Source organism: Chaetodon auriga, chromosome 11 (assembly GCF_051107435.1).
Source record: "Chaetodon auriga isolate fChaAug3 chromosome 11, fChaAug3.hap1, whole genome shotgun sequence".
Classification (NCBI taxonomy): Eukaryota; Metazoa; Chordata; class Actinopteri; order Chaetodontiformes; family Chaetodontidae; genus Chaetodon; species Chaetodon auriga.
The window spans coordinates 21,687,541-21,714,960 of NC_135084.1; the positions used below are offsets into that span (position 1 = coordinate 21,687,541).

The 27,420-nt window shown below is 44.9% G+C and overlaps 2 protein-coding genes across 10 annotated transcripts in view; one reads left to right on the forward strand and one right to left on the reverse strand.

The window, feature by feature from the left end:
- LOC143328698 (mitogen-activated protein kinase kinase kinase kinase 3-like) overlaps positions 1–14,128 on the forward strand; it is a 40,489-nt gene extending 26,361 nt beyond the window's left edge. For 2 of the 8 annotated variants that reach the window (XM_076743985.1, XM_076743987.1), the window contains 18 exons: positions 877–951; positions 2,933–2,984; positions 3,097–3,481; positions 5,057–5,163; positions 5,394–5,435; positions 5,546–5,630; positions 5,735–5,814; positions 5,974–6,034; positions 6,143–6,260; positions 6,396–6,454; positions 6,543–6,646; positions 6,885–7,056; positions 7,157–7,225; positions 7,346–7,438; positions 7,582–7,652; positions 7,997–8,052; positions 8,153–8,206; positions 8,982–14,128. In XM_076743985.1, coding sequence (XP_076600100.1) covers positions 877–951; positions 2,933–2,984; positions 3,097–3,481; positions 5,057–5,163; positions 5,394–5,435; positions 5,546–5,630; positions 5,735–5,814; positions 5,974–6,034; positions 6,143–6,260; positions 6,396–6,454; positions 6,543–6,646; positions 6,885–7,056; positions 7,157–7,225; positions 7,346–7,438; positions 7,582–7,652; positions 7,997–8,052; positions 8,153–8,206; positions 8,982–9,069 — 1,771 coding nt within the window. In that variant the 3' untranslated portion in view covers positions 9,070–14,128. The remainder of the gene's footprint in view (positions 1–876; positions 952–2,932; positions 2,985–3,096; positions 3,482–5,056; positions 5,164–5,393; positions 5,436–5,545; positions 5,631–5,734; positions 5,815–5,973; positions 6,035–6,142; positions 6,261–6,395; positions 6,455–6,542; positions 6,647–6,884; positions 7,057–7,156; positions 7,226–7,345; positions 7,439–7,581; positions 7,653–7,996; positions 8,053–8,152; positions 8,207–8,981) is intronic. The other 6 variants (XM_076743988.1, XM_076743989.1, XM_076743990.1 and 3 more) reach the window with 5 other exon arrangements.
- Positions 14,129–14,888: 760 nt separating this feature from the next.
- Positions 14,889–27,086, reverse strand: arhgef33 (Rho guanine nucleotide exchange factor (GEF) 33). 2 transcript variants are annotated; one of them, XM_076743432.1, is made up of 17 exons: positions 26,849–27,086; positions 24,859–24,902; positions 23,196–23,360; positions 22,264–22,385; positions 21,855–22,000; positions 21,630–21,752; positions 21,098–21,224; positions 20,297–20,429; positions 19,132–19,239; positions 18,691–18,783; positions 18,203–18,351; positions 18,026–18,115; positions 17,700–17,878; positions 16,740–17,200; positions 16,437–16,661; positions 15,982–16,124; positions 14,889–15,832 (listed from the first exon to the last, which is right to left on the reverse strand). In XM_076743432.1, exons 1-17 carry the CDS (start codon positions 26,898–26,900, stop codon positions 15,703–15,705), a joined length of 2,490 nt encoding a protein of 829 aa, XP_076599547.1. In that variant the 5' UTR covers positions 26,901–27,086; the 3' UTR covers positions 14,889–15,702. The 2 variants fall into 2 exon arrangements, with proteins under 2 accessions (XP_076599547.1, XP_076599548.1); XM_076743433.1 differs by lacking the exon at positions 14,889–15,832 and having other exon boundaries at positions 16,100–16,124; positions 16,400–16,661; positions 26,849–26,985.
- Positions 27,087–27,420: the final 334 nt, after the last annotated feature.

Consider the following 27,420-nt stretch of genomic DNA (forward strand, 5'->3'; position numbering starts at 1 on the left):
GCTTTTATTCATCGGCTGATTTCAGTCGTCTCTGCTTCGCCACGTGAAGCTGCTCAACGCTCTCTGCACAAATGTTTCACATTAGAAACTTCCCAGAATCCCTCCCTGCATCAACAGACCTTTACTGTGAAACATCTGCAGGAAGCTTTGAGTTTCAATGAGAGCTTAACAGTGATCCAACGAGTTGAGGCGAAGGCAGTTTCCGAGTGAGGGAGGTCAGTGTCAGTGTTTAAAGAGAGAGACGTGGGGCGGTGAGTGTGATGTGACAGAGTTAAAGCTGTGGAAATGTGCATAATGTGAATTTTTCAAGACCTCTCAGCATGGGTGCGGTGGTGAGTTCGCATCAACGGAACATTTAAACAGCGGCAGATTAAAACCAGAAAATCAGGACGTTTCTATGATCAATATTTGAGAATTTACAGGATAGTTGATGCATTGACTGGTTCGAGGTGAAGTCTGCTGTTCAGGGCTGTGTGTATCTGTGAGGACTGCACAGGTCCAACCAGCACGGTCAGGTTAGAAGCGTCTGCTGTGGGAGAAATGCGGCATGTTATGCTGCCTGTGTTGGAGGAGATTCTTCCTCCCTTTCTGTTCATTGATTGATTGATTGTTGTTTGGATCTGTTCAGTCCTTTCACATCTGCCCACAGTTCAAGGGTTAGAGGTAGTTTGTGGACCAAGCTTCACTCAGATCTCCTTCCCCTTTCCCTTCCTCCTCTTCTTCCTCCTCCTCCTCCTCCTCCTGTTGTCACCCTCGCTTGCTCCCTTAACCTCTACATCTTTTGCCCTCCCTACCTCCACCCTCTGTCTCTATTCTCTCCCTCCCCCTCTACTTTCTCCCCCATCCCTCCCCTACTATCTTCACCTCCTCTCCCAGGGGCCATGTGGCACACTTAGGGGATGATGAGGATGAGGATGATGATGGTGCAGATGATGATGAAACTCACACTCAGTAAGTCCTCTCCCAGTCTTAGAACCGGAAGCCCCCCCTCCTCGTCCCGTCCTCCCCCCTGGCCCATTCCTCCCTCCTCTCTGAGAGGAAAGGGTGAGGATGAGGAGTGAGACGAGGAGGAAGGCTTCCTGTCTCTGGCACGGTTTCATCCACGCATCTCTTTGCAGCACACCCCACCATCACGCCACATATGCCACCTGTGTGTGTGTGTGTGTGTGTGTGTGTGTGTTTACCGCCTGTGTGTTTTCTGTGCTGCTAACAGTAACCCTAACCCTAAAAACTCACCTGGAGGCTGTTAACATACATGTGACCTCCATAAATACACAAGGATGGGATGTAACTTCAGCCATGGGTCGGGCCGTAGCATCAAAGGGTTCATTGTAGCGACGTGGAAGCCCGAACCAATCAAATCCTGGCACTTCGTATCATTTAACTTTCCCTGGATTCGCAGCGGCGTTTTCATGAGGTCTGGGTGTAGTTTCGGCGCTCAGGTGACCGATCCTCATGACCTTGACTTCTCATTCGCTGTCTTGTTTTGTTCTCCACTTGCATCGCCATCTGTGTGCGTGCGCGTGTGTCTGCGTGTGTGCACGTATCACACTGCTTTCTGTCTTCTCCTGCCTTTGTAAAACCGTAGAGTTGGCGTCCAGCCTCAGCCCTCATTGTGTAAAAGCCAAATGTCTGCGGTGCACCAGAGTGTCCGAGTCATACATTTTCCACTGCAGTCAGACAGGACGCACACACAGGCACACACAACCTGAACCTGAGCATGAAGTCCTAAATTGACTGCAATCAATAGTATCGTAAAGTGGAATCAGAGCAACGATTGCTGGCTGTAAACACGTTGAATCAGTTGAAGTTTTGACGCTAAACTCACTTGTGATTTCAGGAAATTATAGAAACGGAGCCCCTGAGGCGCTCAAGTGCATCACCGTTCAAGTTATCAAAGAGGAATTACAAACACATTAGGTTTAGACTTTTAGCTTTTAGCGAACCGTGCTAGCCAGCTACATGCAGTCGCTACGTAGCTTGTTAATGAACACAAAAAATGCTAAATTCTGATCTGTAGCTCATTGTCACATTGGATCAGTTGATTGTGTTCCCTTCACGAGCTCAGGGGTGTAACCTGTGTCTGAGACCAATCAGCTGTTTCTCATAAAGCTCATGTCGAGGGGGTAAGACGTATATCTGTTGGCCGCCATTCAACCGAATCACTGTGACTCATTTTTACTGGTGTTCCTGTATTTGTGTTCACTGTGATTGGCTCTCAGCCTCTGTCCACTCCGATTTGTGTGCGCTGATTGGTTCTTTGTCTGTCAGTCATTAACAAGTGGCTCAACAAATCTGCAGTCTATCAAGCACAATGGATAAAGTCTCTGTGAACACAGCGCTGGCTTTTTTTAAGTGTTAGTTAATTTTTAAAGCATCAAGACGAGTTGAAAATGTGGATTTCCTTGATTGAATTGAGAAATGCAAACATAACTGAAAAAACCCCCAAAAATATCGATTCTAATTTAAAATAAACGTCAGCGCTACTCCTCTCAGAGACTTTACACATGCTCCATCTGTAGTTTGTCGTAGTGTGCCAGTCACTTTACATGTAGTGGTCAACTTTTTATAGCGGTCATCTAGTCTGTGTCAGGGTCGAGTCGTGTCAGGCTGAGGTCATGCTCGTCATTTCAGGGCTTTAACACCTGATCCCTCATGAAATACTACATCTGATCTGGTTATACGGAAAATGTTTCCACACCTTTTATCTAAATTAAATTAAATAAACCATGTGATTGTCTGTGTGTGATCCAGCCGACTCATCAGAGAACACGTCTGAAATCTGTCCTTTTAAAGGAAAAACTGCTTTAAAATGACAAGTTAACCCATAGCCTCAGTGTGACACGGTGACATATGTGCATATTGTTTTCAGTGTAATAAATGTCAGTCTGTTTTATGAGTGTCTCAAATCCTCCATCTTCTTATTCTTCAGTAAATCAAGCACTATCATGAGACCAAAGGTCCCACCTCCGCTTCCTCCCAAGGTACGAACAACTGCCACAGCCAGGCGTTTGGGCATTCATTTAAAGGTTTAGTCTTATTTGCTGCTGTGGTTCTTTATATATGTCATGGTTGTTCCTCTGTTTGTCCCTCCAGCCCAAGTCCATCTGCTCGTCCCAACAGCAGCAGCAGCAACAGCAAAAGCACGACGATAGCCAATCACACAGCGAGGACGACGGCGGAGGGGGAGGGACCATCAAACGCTGCCCAGTCCCGGAGACGCCGAGCCCCGCCAAGCCCGCCTCCAACGTCCCCCCGCGGCCCCCGCCCCCGAAGCTGCCGCCCCACCGCCGCAGTAGCCTAGGTAACGAGAGCCCCAAGCGCACGGACGTGGAAAACTCTGCCCCAGAGGATGATGGGAGCTTTAGGCATTTCTGGGAGTGGCTCCACACGCCTCACACAGAGGAGGAGCTGGAGGAGGCATGGGAGGTGCTGAAGGAGGTGAAAGAGGAGCAGGAAAAAGAGGAGGAAAAGGAAGAGAGTAAGAGCAGAACACTTGATAGCTGGGTAGTGTCCGCAGACCCTGTCGTCCCCTCCGATTGGTTGTGTGGTCTCCCATTAGTCAGTCCTCGTAGTCTTTCTTTGTTCCATGAGTCCATTAATAACAGTCCTTTGAAATCTTCTGTTTGTAGTTCCCTCCGTCCATCAGCACCTGCTCAGTATAAGTGTTTGTCATTTTTTTGTGGAGTCTGATTGGTTGTTTAATCCAATCAAACAAAAGCTAGTAGTCTGCTGCCGCTTCCCCTCGCTTCCTAGGAGGAAGAAGGAAGAGGAGAAAACATTGTCCTGGCTGATCAGAACTCCTAAACGGGGAGTAACGACATGGTTCAATTCCATTTCGCTTCGATTAAATCTGGTCTTTCCTGTTCCTGCTCGCAGATTTCTAGATGTAAATTCTAAAGAAGTGTAGAGTTTCACTGAACAGTCATCAGACGTTTAAAAAACGAGTTGGAACAATGACGAAAGCAGAGCTGGAGCTCAGTGTGACTGCATTGTACTGTCTTAAGATCTCCACCAGGTGGCAGTGTAACCTAGGCTATAAACACCTTGTGATTGCGCAGCGTGAAGAACCACAAAAAGTCAATCTCGTTGGTTTCTTATTCTGTCAATAACATGTTTTTACGCAGTCGCTTCAATCAACAGAGCAGAAGAAGCTGCTCTGCTCAAATCGCTCACCACTCGCTCCGAAAAATGTCGATTTTAGCTGAAACTCCAGCCAGACGAATTCGCAAGAAAAACATGACCACAAACCACAGCTCAGCTCAACTCAAACTCAGAAATCGAAAGGCTTTTATTCACATTGAACTCATGATGTGAGCAGCACTGGAGCGAAATCTGAGCGGGAGATAAACGCTTTACGTCCCATCCTAAATCTTTCTGTCCCGCTCACATGCTCTGCTGAGCGAGGCAGGAGGACGCCGCTCGCTTGGTTGTGCTCTAGAAATGCCATCAGATACTTACAGGAACTAACTTTGTGTCTGAAGATGATTGCTGTGGTGAGTTGAATCGCAGAGATTGGAAGACACGTAGGAAATTAGATGAGAAATATGTCGGAATGGTCCTTTAAGCCTTCAGCAGGACCAGTGGAGTTTGACTGTGTGCGCTGAGTGTTCTCGGCCGTGACAGGAAGTGGTTTTGTCCGTCGCCCCAGAGGCCAGCTGCGGCAAAAAACTCATTATTTTACGACAGTATTTAAGAGCCAGCGAGTCGGGCGTGCAGAGTGTCGGAGTTACAGATTAGACAACGCCACCAGCCATAATCGACAATATTGACCGCTGTCTCGCAGGTTGTATGTGTTGAATTAACACCTTCCTGTGCTCATGACTATATTTGATCCTCTGTATTCTTCCTGCTAGCCTGCTCCCTCCTTCCCTCCCTCTCTGCTCCCAGTAGTTTGTTTGTGACTGTTTTAGTTTAACTCTCACATGTCTCCAGTCCTGCAGACCAGATGACACTCATTCAAATCAACTACATGTCTGACAAAGTGTGTTTGCAGCGATCATATTTCCGCCCTCCGTCCATCACACACGCTCACTCTGAGTCTCTGTTGCTGTAGGTAATGGGCTGAACTCTCCACACAGTGGAGACAGGGATGGTCCAGCAGACAGACAGTCCACTATGCCCCCTAGTGTCCCCATACGGAAAGACAAGAAGGACGTCCCGGTAAGCAGACTTGGCTCTACGGCAGAGGCTCAGAGACCTCCAGGGAGCTTTGAGGAGGCTCCAGTTTGGATGTTTTCACAAAAATTACTTCCAGTGAACCCATTACTAAAACAGTTAATCGCAGACATAATGCTGTCGAGAGCATTAGCTGTGTTTTGTGGATGAACAGACAGAATAGGATCCTTTATAATCCAGTGCTGACTATCTGTGTGTGTGTTTATTTGTTCTAGAAGCCGATCAGTAATGGTCTCCCCCCCACACCCAAAGTCCATGTAAGTAACAGCCTCTTTCTGCTCTCCTTTGTGTCCATTGTATCACGTGCTTCACATCTTTGTCGCCTCACACTGAGCTGCTTTCACTGGTCTCCTCCTCCCATTGGCAGATGGGTGCGTGTTTCTCCAAGGTGTTCAACGGCTGTCCTTTGAAGATCCACTGTGCCACGTCCTGGATCAATCCCGACACCAGAGGTAACCAATAGGAAACCGCGCGCAGCGTTCAACATCAGCCTACAGGGTGATGACCGTGTCATGAGTTCTAAACAGCGGTGAAACGTTTGTTTGGTGTGTTTCAGACCAGTATTTGATATTCGGAGCTGAAGAGGGAATCTACACATTAAACCTTAATGAGCTGCACGAGACCTCGATGGAACAGGTGAGACTGGAGATTTCTGCATTTTAAGAAACAGTAGCATACTTCTTTACGTTTTGGTTTATACTTTAGAAAGTTCTTACTAAGAAATTCTCATTTTAATGTATTAGTTTTTCAAACACTCATTTGCTGCTCTCCTCTGTACCTTGTATGTGTCTGCAGCTCTTTCCTCGGCGGTGTACTTGGCTATATGTCATGAACAATTGTCTTCTTTCCATATCTGGTGAGCTGTAGCCTGTCTGTATGACATAATTGTCAGGTTTACACATCTTCAATGTAAAGTCAACATTATTCACACTTCACTTTTGCTCTTTTCTCCTGTGTTTTCCAGGAAAAGCCTCTCAGCTGTACTCCCATAGTCTGAGCGGTCTGTTCGAACAGGCCAGGCAGTTACAGAAGTTACCAGTAGCCATTCCCACACACAAGCTGCCTGATAAGATGATTCCCAGGTAACTCTGACCAGAGGGCAAACCTGTACAGTCCTCCACTCCTCTTTAGTCTTTAGTCGTAGAAATTTAAATAACTCTCAGTGAAAACAGAACAGTTTGACTGACCGTGACACTGATTTCTTTGTCTGTTTATAGGAAGTTTGCGGTGTCCAATAAAATTCCAGACACTAAAGGGTGCCAAAAGTGCTGCGTAGGTGAGTTTTAACGAAGGATTTTACATCTTTAGTGACTTTGTCTTACAAAGATACACAGTTACTGATAACCGGTGTTGTCTCCGTGCAGTCCGTAACCCGTACACAGGCCATAAGTACCTGTGTGGAGCCTTTCAGTCTAGTGTCATGCTGTTGGAGTGGGTGGAGTCCATGCAGAAGTTCATGCTCATCAAGGTCAGTTTTTGCTCTTCAGAACTTCTCTTTTGTGCTTCCTGGCCTCATTTCATTACAAGGCTGTGAACATATGAAGAGTGGAAGAACTGTAACACACGGGCATGTTTTAGGGTTGGTCTAATGTCCAAGGTTTTCTGCAGTACTCTTCATCTGGCTCATGTGGTTTTCAGCTACAGTGTCAGTACAGTGCAAAGGCAACTTCCCTTTCTTACCTCCTGCCTCCTCGTCTGCTCGACAGAACATCGACTTCCCGTTGCCGTGTCCGTTGGAGGTCTTTGAGATGTTGGTGGTCCCGGAGCAGACCTACCCTCTGATCTGTGTTGCGGTCAGTAAAGGCACCGAACTCAACCAGGTGGTCCGGTTCGGCACCGTCAACCCCAACTCTACCTCTTCCTGGTTCACAGAAGCAGGTAAGACCAGCTCTGTTAGGCTAACGGTGCTCGATTTGTTCTGAGATGTTTCACATGAAAAACCAAACTAAATGCTCTGCGCTCGTCTTTCTCTCTGCAGACACGCCGCAGACGTGCGTGATCCACGTCACTCAGCTAGAGAGAGACACTATCCTAGTCTGCCTCGACAGTGAGTAACCCAGCTTCAGTCGCTTCAGGTCACAATGAAGAAGTTTCTACAAACGATTTGCCAGAATTTCACGGAGCTGCTGTGGCTCTCTCCCCCCTCCCTCCGTCTGTCTCTCTACAGGGTGTATAAAGATAGTGAACCTCCAGGGAAGGTTGAAATCCAGCAGGAAGTTGTCAGCCGAGCTCACCTTCAACTTCCAGATCGAATCCACAGGTAAAGAGAGAAAGAAAAGCCTCAGAACTTGAATATTGAGATGATGAGCAGCATTTCTTTGACTTGACCTGAATCGACATCCTGAAGTGGATTTATCCAACAGAAGTTCATTTATGATTCATGCCGACCCTGTTTCTCTACAGTTTGTCTCCAAGACAGCGTCCTGGCCTTCTGGAAGCACGGCATGCAGGGACGGAGTTTCAAGACCAATGAGGTGAGGTGATGATGCCGAATGTGTGTGTTTCTGGCCTTTTAAGGAGAAAATGCACAGCCGAGGTGACCTTAGTGACGAGGTCCACATCCAGGCATCGTGTCACCATGTTGTTTATCCTCAGACTGTAGTAGGATTGTGATTACCGCCATTGCTGTTGTTGTAGCTGAATTCTAAAATGTAAGTGACTTAATAGAGCGTGGTGTTAGATTAATGGAGTAGGTCGATTTTTCAGACCTGAAAATCACACATGGCACATTGTACTTATCATTATCCTCCAAACGACACTCTGACCTCGACCTTCCTGCCTCATTGTCTCTGTCCTCTCTTCCTCATACACTCATCAGATCACCCAGGAGATCTCTGACAGCACACGCATCTTCAGACTACTGGGATCAGACAGGTGAGAACACACACACACACACACACACACAAACGACAACACATACACGGCACACGCTCAGCTGGCTGTTAACGTCCTCTCTGATGTCTTCTCACTGAAGACGTGCTGACTGCAGAGATCCAGAGGCTGAGGAGCGAGGCCTCACTCTGCCCAGGTACACTCACTGCTCGCTGGCCGCCGCCAGCCTGAAACGCTGCCTCCTTCTGCCGGGTTCTCCGGGACTGCTTGTGTCACATGTCGCTGATCAGGAGCTTTAAGAGTGTCTGAGAGTGTGTCTGACAAAATTCAGCAAAGTCTGGGGGGGGTTTGCCCTGTTAAGTCGTGACAGGAAAGACACCGAAATCATCTGTGTCTGGTCTGCGGATGCTTTGAGCAGACGGTACAGACCGGGTCATTTTGGTGTCTGTTGTACCGTTACTGAGTCCCTTTGAGTTATGATGTGTGAGTGTGTGAGCCTTTGGGTCCCTGTTAAAACAGTATTAACAGCCCACTGCCGGTTTTCCTCGGGGTAAACAGAGTGTACTTTGCAAAGGGCTCAATGTCAGAGCAAGTCATCTCCCTCTGCTGCCTTTTTCCAAATAACAGGGCTTTTACAGGCTTGGACTGTATCCTGTGTGGGTTGCTGGCTGTTTGTTCATATTGCTACAGTAAATCCTGGGCCTTTACTTTGTCTTCACACTTTATATTCCTCTCTGTTTTATTTATTTATTTATTTTTGTCAGGAAAACTAATAACCTTCTCACGCAGGCTGGGCTCTTCTTCTGTCTGGGATTTAAAGGCGAGATAGAGCCTGATTGATGTTTTGTTACCTTCCCTTGAAATTGACTGGATGTTGTGTGTGTTTGCTTGTGTTTTTGTCTGTGTGTGTGTGTGTGTGTGTGTGTGTGTGTGTGTGTGTGCGTGTGCATGTGCGTGTGTTTGTCTTGCAGGGTGGTGGTGCTGGAGAGCAGGCCGACAGACAACCCGACAGCCCACAGCAACCTCTACATCCTGGCAGGCCATGAAAACAGCTACTGAGACACGCGCACACACGCACATAAACACACTTCTCTAAAGATCCCACCACTAATGCAAACAAGGGAGCGAGCAACCAGGAGACACACTCAGCCCAACCTTACCGCCAACCCACCCAACCTCCTGCCGGCCGTGTAACCGGGAGACGAGCCGCTCGCGGGTGCAGATGTGGATTCCCAGTTGCAGACGTTGAAAAGGCACCGCAGTGTTAGATGTGTATCCGTAAAGCGTGATGTAGTAGAGCGGCGGGGTCGTGGACCCGTTTCTGACAGGCCCAGTTTGGGTTCAGATAGTCGGGGAATCTCCTCTGTGCGCCTTACCAGAGCGACCTCAACCCAGAATCCTTCCTGATACCGCCCCCCCTCCCTCCCCCCTGCATACTGCACACTGGGAAAACACCATCCAGCACAGAAGTCTGACTTCAACACTACTTCTACTACTAGTTCTACACATACTACTACTACTACTACTGCTACTGCTACTTGCGCTAAAGCTTCACAGAAGAGCCATCTTGCACAGAAAACCTTTCCCTCCTTCATTGTCCCTTTTCCACCTCTTTTTTTTTAACTACACCTTTATTTATTGTGGCATGATGTAACTTTAACAACCAGGATGGCTTTCCTGTTTTATTTGTTTTTTTTTTTAAGGATAAAAAAAGAGAAAACACACTAAAAAGCTTCGCCACCTCCGCTAGCATTGAACTCCGATACCCGTCACCACACCACACAAGTGCTTAATTGACCTCTATTTAATTGTTGTAAATATAAATGTAGTATTTTTTTGACAGAGACGAACACTAAAAAGACTGGTCGTGTAGATAGGCGTGTGTATAGTTGCTCTGTGCAACTGTGGAGACGAACAGAGACACAGACAGGCGTGGAGGAGTGACGGGGCGGTAAATTCACTTCCTCGCTCCCGGATCATGTGACGAGGGTCAGGAAGCAAAGACCCCTGCAGTCTCCACAGGTGGACAGCTTCAGTAATGGGATGTTACTCTAATAACAGCCTGGAGCTCAGGATTGGACTGAGCAAACACAGGAAGCAGCACTGATTGGTCATTTCCATTTTGCATGCGTCACCAGTCGTCAGGGCAGCGGATGTTACAGTTTCTGTTCATTTAAGTCTGTTTCTCCTGGTCTGACGTCATCCTTTTCTTTTTTTAATGCCGTTTTAATCAGAAAGCTTCGTTTTGTTTTTTTTTTCTTTGAGACGATTTTTTTTTTTCTTTTATTGAACCACTGGTGTTAAAAATTTGCACAGAGAAAAAGGTATTTGACAAACAAATGTGATGTCATTATAATATATGACCTTGTGTGTATGCACAGTGTGTGTGTATGTGTGTGTGTGCCTAGACGTAGATTATGCACATGCAGGTGCATCGTGTACAGAGCTGGTCTTTAACAGGTGACAGGTGTGTTTCTGCTCGAGGCCGCTTGAAAAGAGCACCGACAGATTTTAAAAAAACAAGACAACAGCTGGATTTACACACACGGAAAATTCACATTTATGCAGCATCGATTAGCCGTCGTGCCGAGCATGAAATTCTGTGGAATTCCACATGTGTGGAGTTCAGGGAGTCGAAATGGTTTGACATGACAGTGAATGATCTGGAACAGTTTGAGTAACAAGTGGCTGAAAACCCCTCCCATGTGGTGCTCCACAGAGGACAAAACAAACGCTAAAATACTGCGTGAAAATGATCCATCGAGCTCGGACGAGACGCATTTAGGCCAGATAAAACGCATTTACTGTACAGAGCAAAACATGAGCTAAAGGCACATATCCCATTCTTAGCTAGCTTCTGTTCTACTAGCCTGCAAAACAAAATCTTTCCAAGAAGCTGAAGCAAGATGTTGGGTACATGAAAGTGTGTACTAGCATGCTGGACACATCGAACACGTTGCAAAAGTTAGCATTGTTAGCATTAAACACCTGTTATACAGAAAAGTGCTGCACGGTTGCTCAATGCTAACAAAATGACTCTAATCTTTGTCAACACGATGAGGTGCTCAAGTTTTGTTATAGTACAATAGTAGATGCCCATTTAGCTGAGATTATAAACTTTATTATCTGTTTCAGCTTTTTCAGAAGGAACAATGAAACACACTGAGCGATGAATGCTAATAGAAGAGAAGCTAGTCCAGAAGTGCGAGTCCAAATGTTTTATTGCTTTAGTCACATTTGGAGAAGTTTTTAACTTCAGCCTCCGTCGCTGCGACTTTTTTTAAAGGCCGACATCTGTACGAGCAATCACACTACATGCCTGTGGACGCGCACTTGGGCGCGTCTACAGTACACAAACAGTCTTTACAAGCTGTGACACTAGAGGACGCTTCAGAGGGCGGGAACGCTAGTTTAGCTCAACCTAAGTGAGACGCTGTCGCTAAACCAGAAATCTTACAGAGCTGTTTGGGTTTTCAAGTGGACCACTTTCCAGAATGTCTCATTTTCTCCATAGAAAGACATTTATAAGCTTATAACCCAGCCAACCAAGTCTACACACCGATCAGCCTCAGCGTTAAAATCACCTGCCTGATATTGTGAAGATCCCCAAAACAGCCGTGACCCGTCGAGGTGTGGACACAAATGTTGTGAACAATATTTCAACCCAAGGTTTCCCAGCAGAACACTGCATTGTCACATTGCACTTCACCTGTTGGTGTTTTTAATGCTGTGGCTGAACAGTATAACTTGATCCGGTCAGACTAAACACCGTTAATATGACAGAGAAGGATAACTTGGTAACAGCCCCTGATTTAGGATGATGAAACAAAAATCTGGCGTCTGCTGCCATCAGGTGGTCTATTTTCATCATCTCTCCTAACAGAGTGACCCAACTCTGGACTAAAACCGCACTGAAGTATCACAGATTTAATACGTCGTCAGACTGTAGCAACAAAGCTGAAATCCAGCATCAACATGTCAGCTCTGAACAGGCGTGTCGCTGAAACGGCGGTTTTCAAGAGAAGAATGTAACCGCGTTCTTGTCACCCCTTCGCTGTACGCTGAAGTTTGTTGTCCTTCCTCTGCTCGGAGAGTCCATATGTTATAATCTCAGCCTTTTTTTTGTCACTTTGCCAACACGGCAGCATGTCCCTCCTCCAGACGCTCAGTGACAGGAAGCACACCTGCACACGGTTTCTCTGCTTTCATGGGGTTTATTTGTGGATCCTCTCCGTGGATTCCTGCTCCTGATGCACTGTTGTCTTGAAGTAGCTAAAACAAGCAAAGTGAGCTTGAATCCACTGTGAGGATTTAAGTATTTATCTACTTTTTTATGGCCTGTGCACACTTTTTGTGTATCAAGTGTCGCTTTGCACCTGGAAAACACATGTTAGAAATATAAATGACACAAGACATTTAGACACTACACTTAAATGCCATGTAGTAAGTTTGGAGTGGGAAAATGTACTCCTCAATGTGATGCCCTTTTTAGGACTCTAATGGCTGTAATTCATCCACGAATCAGCCACAGAAGAGATAAATGTCAAATCACTTGAACTCTACTGGCAGCAGCTGGGGTTGATCCACTTTCAGGGCAAGAAATTAGTTCAGACCAGTAAGGAAACACTTTAAACTGCATCTCAGAGCACATCACAGTGTCACAATTCCTGTATTCGAAGGAGCTTTTCTCTCAAATAATCAAAAGCAAACATTAAAATGCATTAGCGTCGTTGTGACTTGCCTTGGAAGTGAATCACGTCCCGAGATTAGCTACTTAGCCACGATCATGCTAATACACGCGCTCCTCGCCAACACCCATAAATAGAGACGTGTCATAGTTTCAGGGCTGCAGCCAAGTTTTATTCACACATGCAGGTTATTTAACACCAATAGTTTCTTACCAGTTTGTAGCGGAAAGATATTAGTTCTGCCAAATATGCTGAGTCGCCTCACAATGACATAATCAGCCATTAAGCCTAATTAATCACTTTTCATATTTGATTGGTTATACAGCCCTGTGTAACCAAACCTGTTACAGGTTCATCATATATATGGAAAAATATGTATCGGATGTTCCCTTTACGTTAGGGCTCAGTTCACGTCAAAGAACGTATATTTTACATTTTTAATGTAATGCCAAACTATGTTTGAAATTTTATGGCCAAATCTAGATAGTCTACCTCGTGGTATATCCTAGATGAATTAAAAAAAAAATGTATGTCTGATTCGAAAGACAGCCGTAAACATGTCCTCTGAGACTTGCTAGAATGTCTTTGTCCTCTCATTTGACGTTTGTAAATGAGCAAAAGTTGAGAAGTCATAAAACGATGCTGAAACTTCCCGCGCGAAGACAAAGTGAATGAGAGATTCCACTGAAAGTGACTTAAAGCTTGTCTTTGCTTCCTAAAATTTCTTTTACTCTGTGTTGAATTATGAGATCTCAAGCTGAAGAAAACGCTCATCCTGTGTCATAGCTGCACGTCTAAAGTGCTGATTTAGTGGAAACGTGTCATGTCTGGTTTAAATCTTGGTAAAATGTCCCTTTAGCAGGATAAAGGAGGTTTCCGTGGGACTGAATGCTCAGTCTTTAAGCCCCTAAAGCAGGTGCCAGCATGGCTGTCTGCTGAAATGTTAAAAGTCTGTTTGTGTTTTCGAAGGTCAGCTTCTCCTGGGTCAAATAACCAGTGAAAATGCTTCACCGGGCTTGTTTTTAAGATGGTGTGGGCACCAGATGTGTGGATGTTCTGAATGAGACGGTCGCAGAAGCCGGCGTTGAGATGATTTTCCTGGGACTGACGTCTCTGTGGCACTCCTTGTTTCCACGAGATAAACTCAATCTATCTGGTGCTCCGATCGGATTAGAATAAACGCCCATGAGTTACAGTTTGACCCCAGGTCTCCTCCCAATCCAAAACACGACAAGTCTCCTCTGTTCTGTCGCTTTTACATCACCTTTGTCTTTGGTTTTCATAATGCAATGCACACGTTATGAAATGTATATAGTGTAAAATAAAAAATGGGTTTGTTTTACATACTGTATAATTGCCTATATTTTGGTTCAGAAGTGTAACAGATTTATGAGATGACAGGTTAACACATTAAAAAGAAGGAACTCAAACATTTGGTGTCTTGTGGTTATTTAATGTTAATATTAACAACTGTGAAAATGTACTTAAAAAAAAGGCTCCAAAGGGTCGATTATTGGTTCTGAAGGGAGACATTAACACTGATGTGACCCTGAGTCAGTCCAGTTCATATCATCCAGGTGCAGACCTGCATCTCCAGACCAACCTGCATCGCCTACAGGTAAGAACAGTTTTTAACAGGCACTCTGTGTGTAGTTGAGGCTTCACATTTTACATTTTCAACCTGTCACACACAATGTTATCGAGCATATTTGAACTTTAGCCTATTATAAAGGTCAGACCTCACAGATTGAGATCCGCTGCTCTGGAGAAGTGACTATTTCTCCAGTTCCTTTGTCTAATGAAGCTTAATGTGCCCGGTTCACGGATGTGAAGGGAGGTGAATACTTGGTGTTTTGTAACCCTAAGATAAATACTGAGTATTTAATCTCCACTGAAGGATGATGTGACAGTAATGTTCCTTTATTGTATCTGAGCTAACGGGCTCTTCTTGCCTGCAAGTTTCTAACAAGGAGCAAACACAAGAAGACTCTGCAGAGCGTGAGTTACACACCAGGTCCATGAGGTGATATACGCATGTTTAAAATGTCTATATAATGATTATACAGCCCAAAATCACAAAAGCATCTCTGAGGAGATCCAGCATATGGAAGAAGGAAGTCGTGCTTATTTTAAACTTGTTGTATATTATCAACCCATTGATTTAAGGAAAAGGGACCAGCAACACATTTTCAGTGTGGAGCTTTTATTGGACAGTGTTGATCTCTTGATTGTCACTTTCATCTCTTAATGAAACGGTTCTGTTCAAAGCATAGAAATAATCACAAAGGAAAACATGCATATCACATTTTTGACTGTGGACAGAATGCTCAAACGCATACATACAAACAGTTCACATCTAACAACAGATTAATGTTTGTTCTCCTGAGTAAATGCACAATTTATTAATTTCTGGTTATGGCTTAAAACATTAAGCAAACTGACTTCAGCTAAAGCCATAAACATGAGCCTGCTGAAGTGGTGGGATAGTTACATTTAGGAGCACTACTCCTGTTCAGAAGATGTCCTTTTCTCCCATAATAAAAGGCGAAGCGGGGACCACCTGTCAAAATCAACTTTTAAACAATAGCTGGGGTGCAAACAAAAAAGGAAAGGAAAGGAGTTATCTGACAAACGTCTGGAAACTGGAGGTAGAGCAGAGCTTCTTATGGTATGAGGATGATGGTGTGTAACTGTGCCACCTAGTGGTCGGGTTTGTAACCACATCTTCACTTTACTTTGGTCTTTAACTGCACATTTAATGTCTGTCACATTTAATCTAAACTGACGTCACATTTAACCTCGCAAAGGATTAGAGGAAAAGTAGCTTAGCTTAATGGTTTATACCTGTGTACATAACAGCATGTATATAACAGTGGTAAATGTAAAAAAACATGTACTTCTTTAGCTCGTATTTACGCTTAAACATGCATTTCTTACACTTTATTTGTGTGTGTGTGTGTGTGTGTGTGTGTGTGTGTGTGTGTGTGTGTGTGTGTGTGTGTGTTCATACAGCTGTGCCACGGTTTATCTCCAGATGTACCAGTTTGGGATTTTTCCCCGGTGTTTCATGTTCACCGTTATTTTGGTTTTCTGTCGTTTTCTCGCCTCCCTTCTCTTTCTTCTCATCGCCGCTTCTGTGAGAAAGAAAGATCAGGGGTGAATTTGATTGGTCCGTGTCAGAGAGTTCGTATCTGTATTGTGTATTTCTGAAGATTGAGGAGTTTGATGGAAAAAGATGCTCTTTTTGAAGGCAAAGTCTTCCTCCTCACACTGTCATTCTTACTTCTTCTTGAAGAGCTTCTTGAACGAGCTCCTGAAGCCTCCTTTGTCCTGCTTCCGACTCCTCTCGCTGAAGGGAGTGTGGTTGTTCTCCTCGGTCACGCTCCTCCACTTTGACTCGTCCCCCCATGACTGGAACCCAGAGTCCTGGTGGGGTTGAACACAACATATTTATATTGGATTTTGGACCACGATTGCTACATATACAACCATGAAAAGGAACAAGCTCAATTTTAAATGCTGCTGTTGGGTTTATAATCTGAGATCTGGCTGCATCCAACACTCCATCCCTATTTTTGTTGTTATGGTCAGCAATTTTGTGGCCTGCCAAGGCCTCCCCGAACAAGATAGCAAGCCCTGCTGATAGCAACTCTGAGGAAGTGTCAGACACAGATAAAAAGTATTGATTGGTGCAGACAGACTTCATGCAGAGGCATAAGAATCTTTGCTGGAACCCACAATGCTGAGCAGCCCGTGAAGATCATCGCTCTGTTTGTCGGCATCCACTCTGTTCCCCAGGGGGCTTTGGACCTTACGGGATGGGGTGGAACACCCTTTGCTGCCCTTACTGCCCTGGCGCTCCAGCTTGGCATGGCTGCCCAGCCCCACCCTGTGGAGGTGGTCTGACACAGGTCCACCATCCAAACCACTCACTGTGTTGTCCATCTGCAGGCCATTCAGAGACTAGACAGCAGAGAGGGTGTAATTGTTATGTCCAGAAGCATGGAAAAAATATTTGAGAGTCTCTACAAACAAGCTCACCTTGCTCTTCCGCTGGCTGGCCTGAAGGGGGCGATGCTGATTGCGGCGCATCATGACAGCTTCGTCTGGAGACACGCAGCCTCTGTTGGGCAGCTTGCTGTAACCATTGCCTTGGCTTCTGCCGTTGCCAAAGGCATCTCGGGTTGACGACACATTCGCTGCCATTGCATGATGTGAAGCTGGGGGCGCTTTGGGGCACTTCACGAAGGCAATGTCGATGGAGGAATCTGAAGAGGCAGTGGAGCAGCGGTCGAACATGGAGACATCATGAAAGGAGCCTGCGTCCTCTTCATAGAGGCTCTCCATCCCCGGTGGGTCAGGGGGGAGGAGGAACTCTCCGAGGGCATCAGCCAGAGCAGAGCCCGGTTGAACCTGGCGAAAGTCTGCCGGTCTGGAGGGAAGATGATGCTGGCACGACATGGACCTCTCAGATGCCTCGCTCTCTGGGATGCTGCCCAGACCTGAAAGCCAGAGGTTGGTTGATTGGTTGACAGATGGGGCAATTGTCCCAAAAGCATTTAAGTGACATGGGTTGCACGTCTGTTTCTGCTGAATCCCTACATGGGATACACAAAGTGACACCATGAAAAACTAAACAAAATAATTGCAAACAGGGCCTAAAGTTATGACATGGCACAGATACTGTACCCAGTCTTGTTGCCCCAAGACACTGAGGCCCGTGGCCTGGACTTCAGGGATTGACGATTTGAGTCAGTCGGTTCTTGACATTTGCCTGTTAATGTCTGGTTTCACTCGGTAGACATTGGTATAAGGTTTTAAATTCTATCATCTCCTAGTTCTTCTCAGTCTGTAACAAGATGTTATGAGGGTGCACCATGGTTAAACCCTGTGTTGGAAAGCAGTCACCCAGCTGTGTCCTTGAGTCAGGGGCGTAACTCATACCAGCTCCATCGAACTTTGGCACACAGAAACTACACAAAGATCATCCATGACAGTAACCTGTTGGTTTGTGGTTCCGTGAGTCCATGTCGGGGCTGAAAAACGGGAGCTGGGAGGGCCACTCTGAGTCGGAACAATGAGTTTCGGGATCCTTGTCCCGATCCCAGTCCTGGAAACGATGGGACTGGATCTGCTCCAGGAGACGCTGCTTGCTCCGGTTCACCTGGTTAGCACGTTCTCTGTGAGGGATGAATGATTCATACAAGCTGATCCATCAACCCTGTTTCCAGCAGCAAAGAGCTCTGATAAGCCCAGTGTGTGCAACCTGCCTCGCAACGAGTAAGAGACAAAGTTAGCTACCAGCTAAATAACATAAAAATACTCACAGCATGGCACTGCTGTAAGGGTACGGTGAGCCAATGCTGTTAGCTTGAATCCCACTTTCCACTGTCTTTAACAGCTGTTTCATGGTAGACCTGCAGGGGACAAAGACAGAATATGTCTTGTTTGACCTTGTTTTTTTTTTTGTTGTTTTTTTTTGTTTGTAGCCTGGTAATTCTCACCTCTTCACCTCCTTGCGGTTGTGTAGCAGAAGCTCCTGGTTGTGCTGGAGGAGGTGGTGGTACTGAGCCGTGAAGGACCTGAACTGCTGGATGCAGACCAGCAGCAGGTAGTAGTCTGGGTGTTCGGCCTCAGTCTGCCTCAGCAGCCCCTGCGCACACACACACACACACACACACACACACACACACACACACACACACACACACACACACACAGATGCATGAATGACTTATTTATGTTCACATCTCTGAGCAGATGGCATCTTCAGAGTCATCACCATTAATGAGATACTAAACATATTTTCCCTTTCTGCTCATTGTTTCTGCTCAAGCAGTCTCATATTTCTTTTTTAATCTTTATAAAAAAAATGTATTTTATTATCTCTAATGCGATGCATTATTGCTATACATATGAAATTGGCATTTTAAAGATAAAGCCCTGTGGAAATCAGTAGCTGTATTTCTTTAAGTGTGTGAGTGAGTCCAACCTGCAGCAGCAGCAGGTACTCAGGGATCCTCTGAACCGGCTGAAGGAGCAGAGTGTGGAGCGAGGGTTTGGATTCGTCACCCGTTATGTCACTCTGACAGAAGCACCATGCGGCCAGTCAGAACAGAATGGTAGCCAACCAATCAGGATGGAAGGACACAGCCAGTTAGAACAGTGTGCAGTGTGACTTTATTCAGGTGTGTCTGTTGCTGTTGTTCAACTACAGCACATTTTAAATGACCATATCATGTTTTTACAAATGTTCTGCTTCCTCATGTCACACCATGTCCGACCTGGACATCACCTGTACTCGTTATCACATCCTGTTCTGCAATTGCGTTACACTTCTAATGCTTTACAGTATAATTCTGCCATATTAGCCTTCCTTGTCCTTTCATGTCATATCATAGCCTGCCAGTGAGGGCACTTCCTTCTGTGTTACCTCCAGGAAGGCAGAAGACTTCATGGAGCTGGAGGCGAGCATGCTGACGACGGACAGGCAGTCAGGAAGCTCCTTCAGGTACGACACATAAAAGTCCAAGAAATCACTCTGTGAGGAGACGGAGAGAGACACTGTCTGAGTTTGTCTGTGTGTTATTTCCTCAAGCTCTCAGGTTATTGGTGAGTGAGGACCCATAATGCATTGAGAATCTGCATTTATTATTATTCGAATAGGTAGGTTCCAGCCAATTACTGCATTTACTCCATTCACTCAGAGCCAATTAGCCACATATTAGCTGATTTGTGATATATGCATTACTGCTGCAGCGTTACAATTTCCAAGGTGCAAAGTGACAACAGCAACCACTGCTGTCTTTGTGCGACATCTGTATTCCAGCTGTCAACATGACGTCATGCGTTGTCACAACGGCTCTGCTGGAATTTGGCATTTCTTTTCATTTCCGTCACAGCTGCCGAAGCGATTCGGATTCATTATAAATGGCCGGTCACAAGACCAAACCTTCTGACCCGTCCACATTAACAGGCCTTGAATGTCAAGATTTTCCTTTGCAAGCAAACTTACTGGAGCTCCAGATCTTTTGTGGTTAAAATATCCGCTGAAATATCAGATTTGTCCTACTTTTCTGGGGATTTCAAGATCAACATGTTGATGCTGATTCAACTCTGTGGTCACATTGGAGGCTGTGGTTTAAGATGGTGGTGTTGACATCAAATGATGTCTGCAGATGCATTGACAGGAAGGCACACTCATTGCCTGCAGGTGGCACAGGTGGCAGGATTTTGAAGATATTTGCTTAACTTGACAGTAGATGGTGTACAATGGCATGTCTTCAGAAATGTCAGGAGAAAAAAATCTGATGGAGTCAGAGTCTGATGAAACGCGTCCACATTATTTGGCATTTGTGCACAGTTTGGAGACTGACTGCAATCCCTAAATGATTCCAATCAGGGCAGAAGAGGAGGAAAACTATCCCAGGATGGTTTGCTGTTGCCTATATGCAGATGCTGGTACAGCAGCCTGAGGCAGCACAGGCATCTTTATGGGCTGCTGCAACTACAATTTGACCTTCAGATAAATGGTGACAAACAGTAAAATACACAGGAGTTCATATAAATGATATTCAATTTCTGTGTGTGTGGTTTACCTCTTTGCTGGTGAGCCTCATAAACACATCCCCCATGATGCCTTGCCACTGGCACTTGAGCACACGTTCCTGCAGAGTGTGGAGGAGCTCGAGGTGCTGCTGGATCAGAAACCTCAGAGAGCTGGGAAACGGACTAAAGACAGCAAAAAAGAGAGGAGAGTTTTCACGATTATTGTACCACCTTATGTGACAGACATCCAGCAGAACGTAAATCAGGTTAGAACAGACGCAGTCACTTACAAATACCATTAAACCTGGCTCAGCGTTTGCACCTTTCCATTGGTGCTTGTGGTCATTGGGAACACGTGTGCTGAAGCGAAGCAGTGATCACATTAGCAAGCTGCGCAGAGCATCCTCTCTGTCTCACTGGTGTTTATAACCTGCTTTTATTTGATTAGTTCATTTCCTGTTCTCCCCTCGCTGCGAGCTCTCAAATTAGATCAGCGGCCACTCCTGGAATAAAGTCTGAGTGTTGATCTGTGAGTGTGTGCGAGTTGTAGTCTGTGATATTTATTGAGTTTATGTCTGACAGAATATCAGGGAGATCTTTTCTACTTCAGATGAGGTTGGTGATGTCTGGGTCATTCAGCGCTTCCATACGTTGCGTGTGCAGCCTCTTAAATGTACGCATTGTTTAAGCAAGTCCTTTCTGCAGAGAAAACATTTAAAGGCCTCTTCCTTATTAGACAACCTCCTCATCCATTATTGGTTAATTTCAGTAATGTCTGTTTTTGTGTCTAAGTTTCAACATATTGACCCTCTGTCAGTCACGCTGTTGTCTTTGTGCGTCTGCAGGCTTACCGTTTGTCTTTGGAAGTGAGAGCTTCTGATCCGTTAAAGGAGATGTTGGCCTTCAGTAACAGAGACAGGTGGGACACATAAACTCTCTCCGACTCCAGCAGCTCCAGCGCCACTCTCTGTCTCTTATCTGCACACACAGAAACACAACATACAACCCCGAAACCTTCAGAAAAGACTGTGTCACCTGTGTTGACCAAAAATACATTTGTGCCATAGATACAGTGTTTCATGTTGAGGGCAATCTTGTTCTCACTAAAGGAAAAGCTCAGCATTTTGGGAAATTCAGCCTGAAGCTGGGCCCAGGAGACAGTTAGCTTAGCTTAGCATAATGACTGGAAACAGGTGGAAATAGCTAGCCTGGCTCTGTCCAGCTGTAACATTTTCACCCACCAGCAGCTCTAAAGCTTACGTAGGGAGCAGACTGTAAGTAGTAGTGTTAGCAGCAGCAGCCTAGCACGAGTAGTGGTTTTAGTGGTAATAGAAATGCAGTATTATTATTATTATGGGCTGTGTTAACGCGTGTATTTCTTACTGTTCTCAGTCGGACTGCTGGGTGTCTCTATTTCATCTCTGCTGCTCCTCCTGTCTCCCCACGCTGGAGATGTGGATGAAGAACCTCTCTGCTGCTGCTGAGCCTCCTGCTCAGAGGTGGAGGCTGCAACACACACACACACACACACACACACACACACTCATAAATGATACATATACAGCATAAAGATAAATGGATAGACTCGAATGACACACTGAGACTCACTCTGTGTCGATGTGACACTCATTTGTGGCGACCCGCTGTGTGACAGACTGGAAAAGAAGTGTTGAATAACGCTGAGGTCTGACTGGCTGGGCGCACAGATGTGTTCATCCCCTGATGCCGTTAGCACATCTGCCTTGGAGCCCTTTCTGCTTTTGGACCAATCAGCAGTCGAAGGAGAAGTAAAAGAAGTTCAGGTAAGTTTCATTTTGAGATCAAAAGCAGCTCTGGAGCATTTTTGCCTTGCTCAGCGGCACTTTGATGGCAGTAGCAGACATTCAAGAGGTAAGATTACACTGTAATTATCTGTCCACTCAAATATGGATGATTACAAAAGAGTAAATACGTGAGAAGATTTTATGGATGAAGCTGTATCTACAGTGCATCCATATTTGGCACGTTTCAGCCCGACCTGTGTGGAACAGAGATGATGTCTTTGGAGTTTTGTGACTGCATCAGTTCTATCCTCCTCTGCACCTCTCTCTGTCTGCTGGACACATCCTTTATGTGGAACAACGCCACATTCAGCTCCTCCTGCAAGAGATCAAATCAAGGAGCTGCATCAGTGTAGCAGCTGTAAACTGATAAGACTGACGGGGTCTGTGCTGCGAAACCTTTGAAGTAAAACAAATTAATGTTTTATTTAACAGGGACGATACATGTTGGCATTAATACATTTAAACCAAATGTAACTGAAGCAACATATATGCAATCCCCATTATGAAAAAGTTAGCCGTAGCTCATGTGCAGTCCTTGTCTGTGGTTACGCTTTCAGGGAACAACACACAAAATACAACACTCTAACTCAGGCATTCCTTTATATCTATCAAGAAATGATGGCATTTAAGGAAAATGCATTCAAAATGTCACTAAAACCAAAAAAAAAAAAAGACCAACAAAACCTACACATACACACGTTTCTTACACTGCTGACGTGTTCAACTGCAACAAACAAGCACCATAAAGAATACATAGATGAAATGTCTAAAATACCAAAAACGTGTGTGTGTGTAGATGCAGCATGTGAAAGTAAAAGTGGGTTGATGAAGTTTGAGCGTTGTTGTCTGTGCAGATAAGTGTAATAAACACCAAAGAATAGATGGACGACAGAAGATGTGCATGATTCCTCCACGGCTGAACGTCTCAACGAGCTGCCTTCCTGTCTAATAAATAAAATTAGTTTACAGTTTCAACAGAGTTACAGTCAGATGCTCTAAATTATGTTACAGCGGCCTCTCCACCGCTCCAAGAATAGACCCTGTGTGTGTGTGTGTGTGTGTGTGTGTGTGTGTGTGTGTGTGTGTGTGTGTGTGTGTGTGTGTGTGTGTGTGGCCTCTCCAGCACCTTCAAAGTGTTGAGGGAGTTCTTGAGGCTCATTATCTTATCATCCACGTCGGTCTGATGGGCCTGGAGCTTCTCCTCCAGGCCGTGGTCCCTCTGGCGCAGCTCGCACAGCTCCATCAGGGCGGTGTGGAGCCCCTCGCGCAGCTCAGCCACCAGGCCCTGCAGCTGCGTCGCGAGAAGCAACGAGAAGGCGACATGTTTTCAGTGGCGTGTTTTGCTGCTGTTGGCTGCTTCAAATGTTCTAATGTTTCTCATTTTTCGGCGTTTCTGCTGTAGCGAGTAGATTTAACTCTTTATTTTTAGGCCTTATTTTAGCTGCTGTGGGATTTTTGCTCGTTATTTGAATTGTCTTTGTATTTATTTGAGTTAATTCAATTCATTTTCTCCATTTGATAAGTTATTTTAAGGCCAATAAATTTCAACAAAGTCATATTAATTTTTCAATATGAATTTATTGAATTCATCTTTTATTTTAGGTCTTTTATGAATCTTGTTTTTCCATCAGTTTCTGTGTTTTTGTTTTTGTTTTGTTTTTTACATCTTTCTTATCAATATCCTCTGAGTAGTGGATTCTGTATCCGCTGCCCTTTTTCTCTGTAGTTAATTTTTATTCATAGCTGATTGAATTTATTCAGCAGAGATAACTGAATCAGCTCATGGGAACATGACATGGGTTGAAGCAGCTCTCGCTCGTCTAATCTCTCCATCTTTCTCTTGCTCTCTCTCTCTCAGTCATGTGAAAGGCATCAGGCCGCAGATTGAATAGAGCGTCTGTCCTGTTTGCCCTCTCCTCTCCTTCCTCTCTGATGCTATCGGTGGTTAGCACTGCTAGTGCACGTTGCAGATCTGAAGTTTAGCTCATTTCTGCCATTCGCTCATCAATTGAATGAGTAACGCTAAAATGCTTATAAGTTCAGGCATAATGGGGGTATTAAGTGGATTTGTTCGAACAGGATTCGTCTAATCAGTGCAGTTCTGCTCTTCTGCGAATGTGCGCTCATCAAAAGTCATGAGACCGAATGCAAATTTAAATCCAAGTTACATGAAACAATTCTTCACACGTTGTATTTTCACATCACATGCACCGTGATCAGACGCTGTGTTTCCTCTCACGCTGAGCGAGCATCATTTGTTGCTTTGCTTTATATCACAGCGACACTTTGAATAATCTCAGCAGTGTTTCTTTCACTAACAGAGGCGGTCGGTCTGAGCTCTGAGGGAAGAGGCCAACAGTTTAATGATCTTTAATGAGAAGTAAATATGAAAACAAGGCAGCGCTGTGAACACAGTGGGCCTGCTCAGCGATGTTGTGGTTGCCATTTATTATTGCTAATATCTAAATGGCTCCACTCCCAGAATGCTATGCATTGAGTTTTGGGTAAGACACATCGCTGCGGCCTCTGTCAGAGTTTTGAATCTGCAGCACTACAACAGATATTATTTAGTCTGTAGCAATAAAAGCCCAGGTGAGCAATTTCAACTATCTATCCAAGAACCTCTGAAGAGAATCATACACACACTCACATGGTTAGACTGACCTTTGACCTTTCTGTGAAGATCATGTATGGTCAAGTCCTGAGTGTTTTCCCGTAAAAAATTGAAAAGTAAATGTTACATGATTGGCTAGCAGCAGGCAATTTATAGTGTTTGAGTTCTAAATTACCTGAGCAATCTCTAGGTTAGCCTCCTCCACGATTTCTTCTTTATCTAAACAAAAAACAAACAAACAAACAAAAAACCCAGTTAGGCACCCACACAGGCAACAGGATGACTTCATATGTTCATGGAAAAGCGTGAATGGATGGCCCAGTCGTACCTCCACATGAGAGTGGAGAAAGTGTCACCAAAGGTGGAAACTTCTAATATGAACAATGAACCTTTCTGTCGTCACAAAAAGACTTAATTCATCCAATTTCAGCCATCTGCTCAATCAAATCTAACATGTTGACCAATGCAAAGTGTAGTGGAAAGGCTGGTAAACGATGCAACGGAGTCCAATCACAGGAAAACCTCTCACAAACTCCTGATCCATAAACCTTTGAATCATAAGAATTAGTAGACGCCAAATTAAACATATTTTCTTCTTTAACACGTGTACTGAACTCTCTCATCAACCACAACAAAAAAGGAGATAAAGGAGTAAAAGATGTTTCCATCTATTCAGAACTTTGGCATGCTGCATTATACAGCACATATTGTTATATTTATGGTTTTAAAGTTATCATTCATGGTTCAGATTTTCATTAATAAACAGAATAATGAGTCTTTGTGATGGAGGAAAAGCATATTCAGCAGGGCTGATCATAAATAATTTATGCCACAGAAGTCAAGATTCGGACAGGAAGTGCTTCAGCAGACATGTGAAAGTCCAAATACATGCAGCAGCAAGCATCATTTTTATGTCCTCTCACTCTGTCTGTGTCAGTCTTCATGTGACTTGTGGTCTCTGCACCTCCTGGAAGAGTCTCCTGATGGCATCTCATGTTCACTTCTCCTCATTTTTAGCTGCAGGGGAGAGTTTTGAGGGACTGTGTTTGATGTTTACGAAATGATTGGACGGCCGGAGGATTTTGGGACAATTAACTGGTTGTGTAAAAGCACAATGCTTCTGTTTGTGGTGGAAATGTCACAGGTCAAGGCTGCTGTCAACATTGCCGCGGGTCATCTGAAACACGTATTTTACATATATTACGATGCATAACTGACAAGGCCGGCAGGCACAATGTACTAGATCTGTACTGCGTAATACTTCTTAACTACGAAAGAGCAAAAGAAAGGAATATACAGTGTCCAACAACAGAGGCTTTCTATCTGCTGGATATACAGTCAGACCAATTTCTCTGACGGCTTGGCTTTTTGCTCTTGGCAACTGTTGCTTCAGGCCAGAATAGATTGTCGTCACGATGTCCCAGAGTGACCTCAAGCTTGAAGACAAACTCACTGCCACCGGTAAACCAGCAGGATGTGGTTGTGTGATCAGAGCGCTGATAGGAAAACACAAGATGTTCCTCACAGTTTTGACCGTAAGCTAATTCAGTTAGCAATAGCATTACAGCCTGTGGTATAAAATTAGGTAACGCTAATGCTGCACATGGAATCCAGTAACACTGATGTGTGACAAGGTGCAGCATGATTCATTTACTGTATCCTCAGGCACTTTCATACAGGACATTTTTATGCTCTTTGCAGAGGGGGATGTATTGATAGGTAGCCTGGGAGCTGATTGGATAAAAAAAACAACACATGAAGTTCAAAGAAAGAGCTGAGAGAGGGAGATCTTATGAAGAGTGACATCTGCACTCTGCAGCCAGCATCGCTCCGACCAGTGAACCTTTGCTGGGCGAAACCTGTTCCAGTCATCACGGCCATTCAAGAACAGACACACGTAACCGAATGTTGTAAATTCTGCAAAAGCGTGTTTTCATGCAATAATTCAACAAAAGTTGGACTTTTCCTCATTGTTAAGTTGTTGCGTTTGGATCTGGGAAGTTGTGATCTTACAAATTAAACGATTCATTGACGACTGAAAGACACTACAAATGAATCAATGGTCAACGTTACTGTTGGCTGCAGCTCCAGCACAAACCAGATCTTTTGTCTCTGAGAGCATCTGTTCAAAAGTTACAGCTCAGGTTTTTTGACACCTGCTTTACCTTCTGACATGCCTTCCGTCTTGTCCTCTGTTTCTGTCTCGCCGTTCTCCATGTTTAGGTACCCTGTCCGGTTTGGTCCAATCTACTTCACAGCTGTCCGGTTCTGAAGTCCTTATCCAGTTCAAGATGAGTTCAGTCCTCTGCCTTGTTCTTTTCCTCTGGACAACTGTATCCTTTCCTCTGATCACTCGCTTTCTCTCCTCCAAAGCATGTGAGTCCTATGATTTCTCTTTGGCACAATAAGGCCCTTGTCTTCAGAGGGTAGACAGACAGAAGGGAAAGATCAGGACAGAGAGAGAGAGAGAGAGAGAGAGAGAGAGAGAGAGAGAGAGAGAGAGATTTACTGTAAGTAACTCATTAGTGGCTGACTGTTAATGAGGCTGATTTACCAACAGAACTCATCAGTGCCAGCTTGAAATGCAGCTGCTGCAGAGGGTAACAGTGCGACTGGCAGATTGTCGTCCTCTGCAGTGTCAAACCAGGTGGGCTTGTGTTGGTGGATGTGTGTGTCAGAAGGACACGTGAACTTAATGTGTCTACATCGTTTACGTTTGCCTCTTCTGCTTCACTCC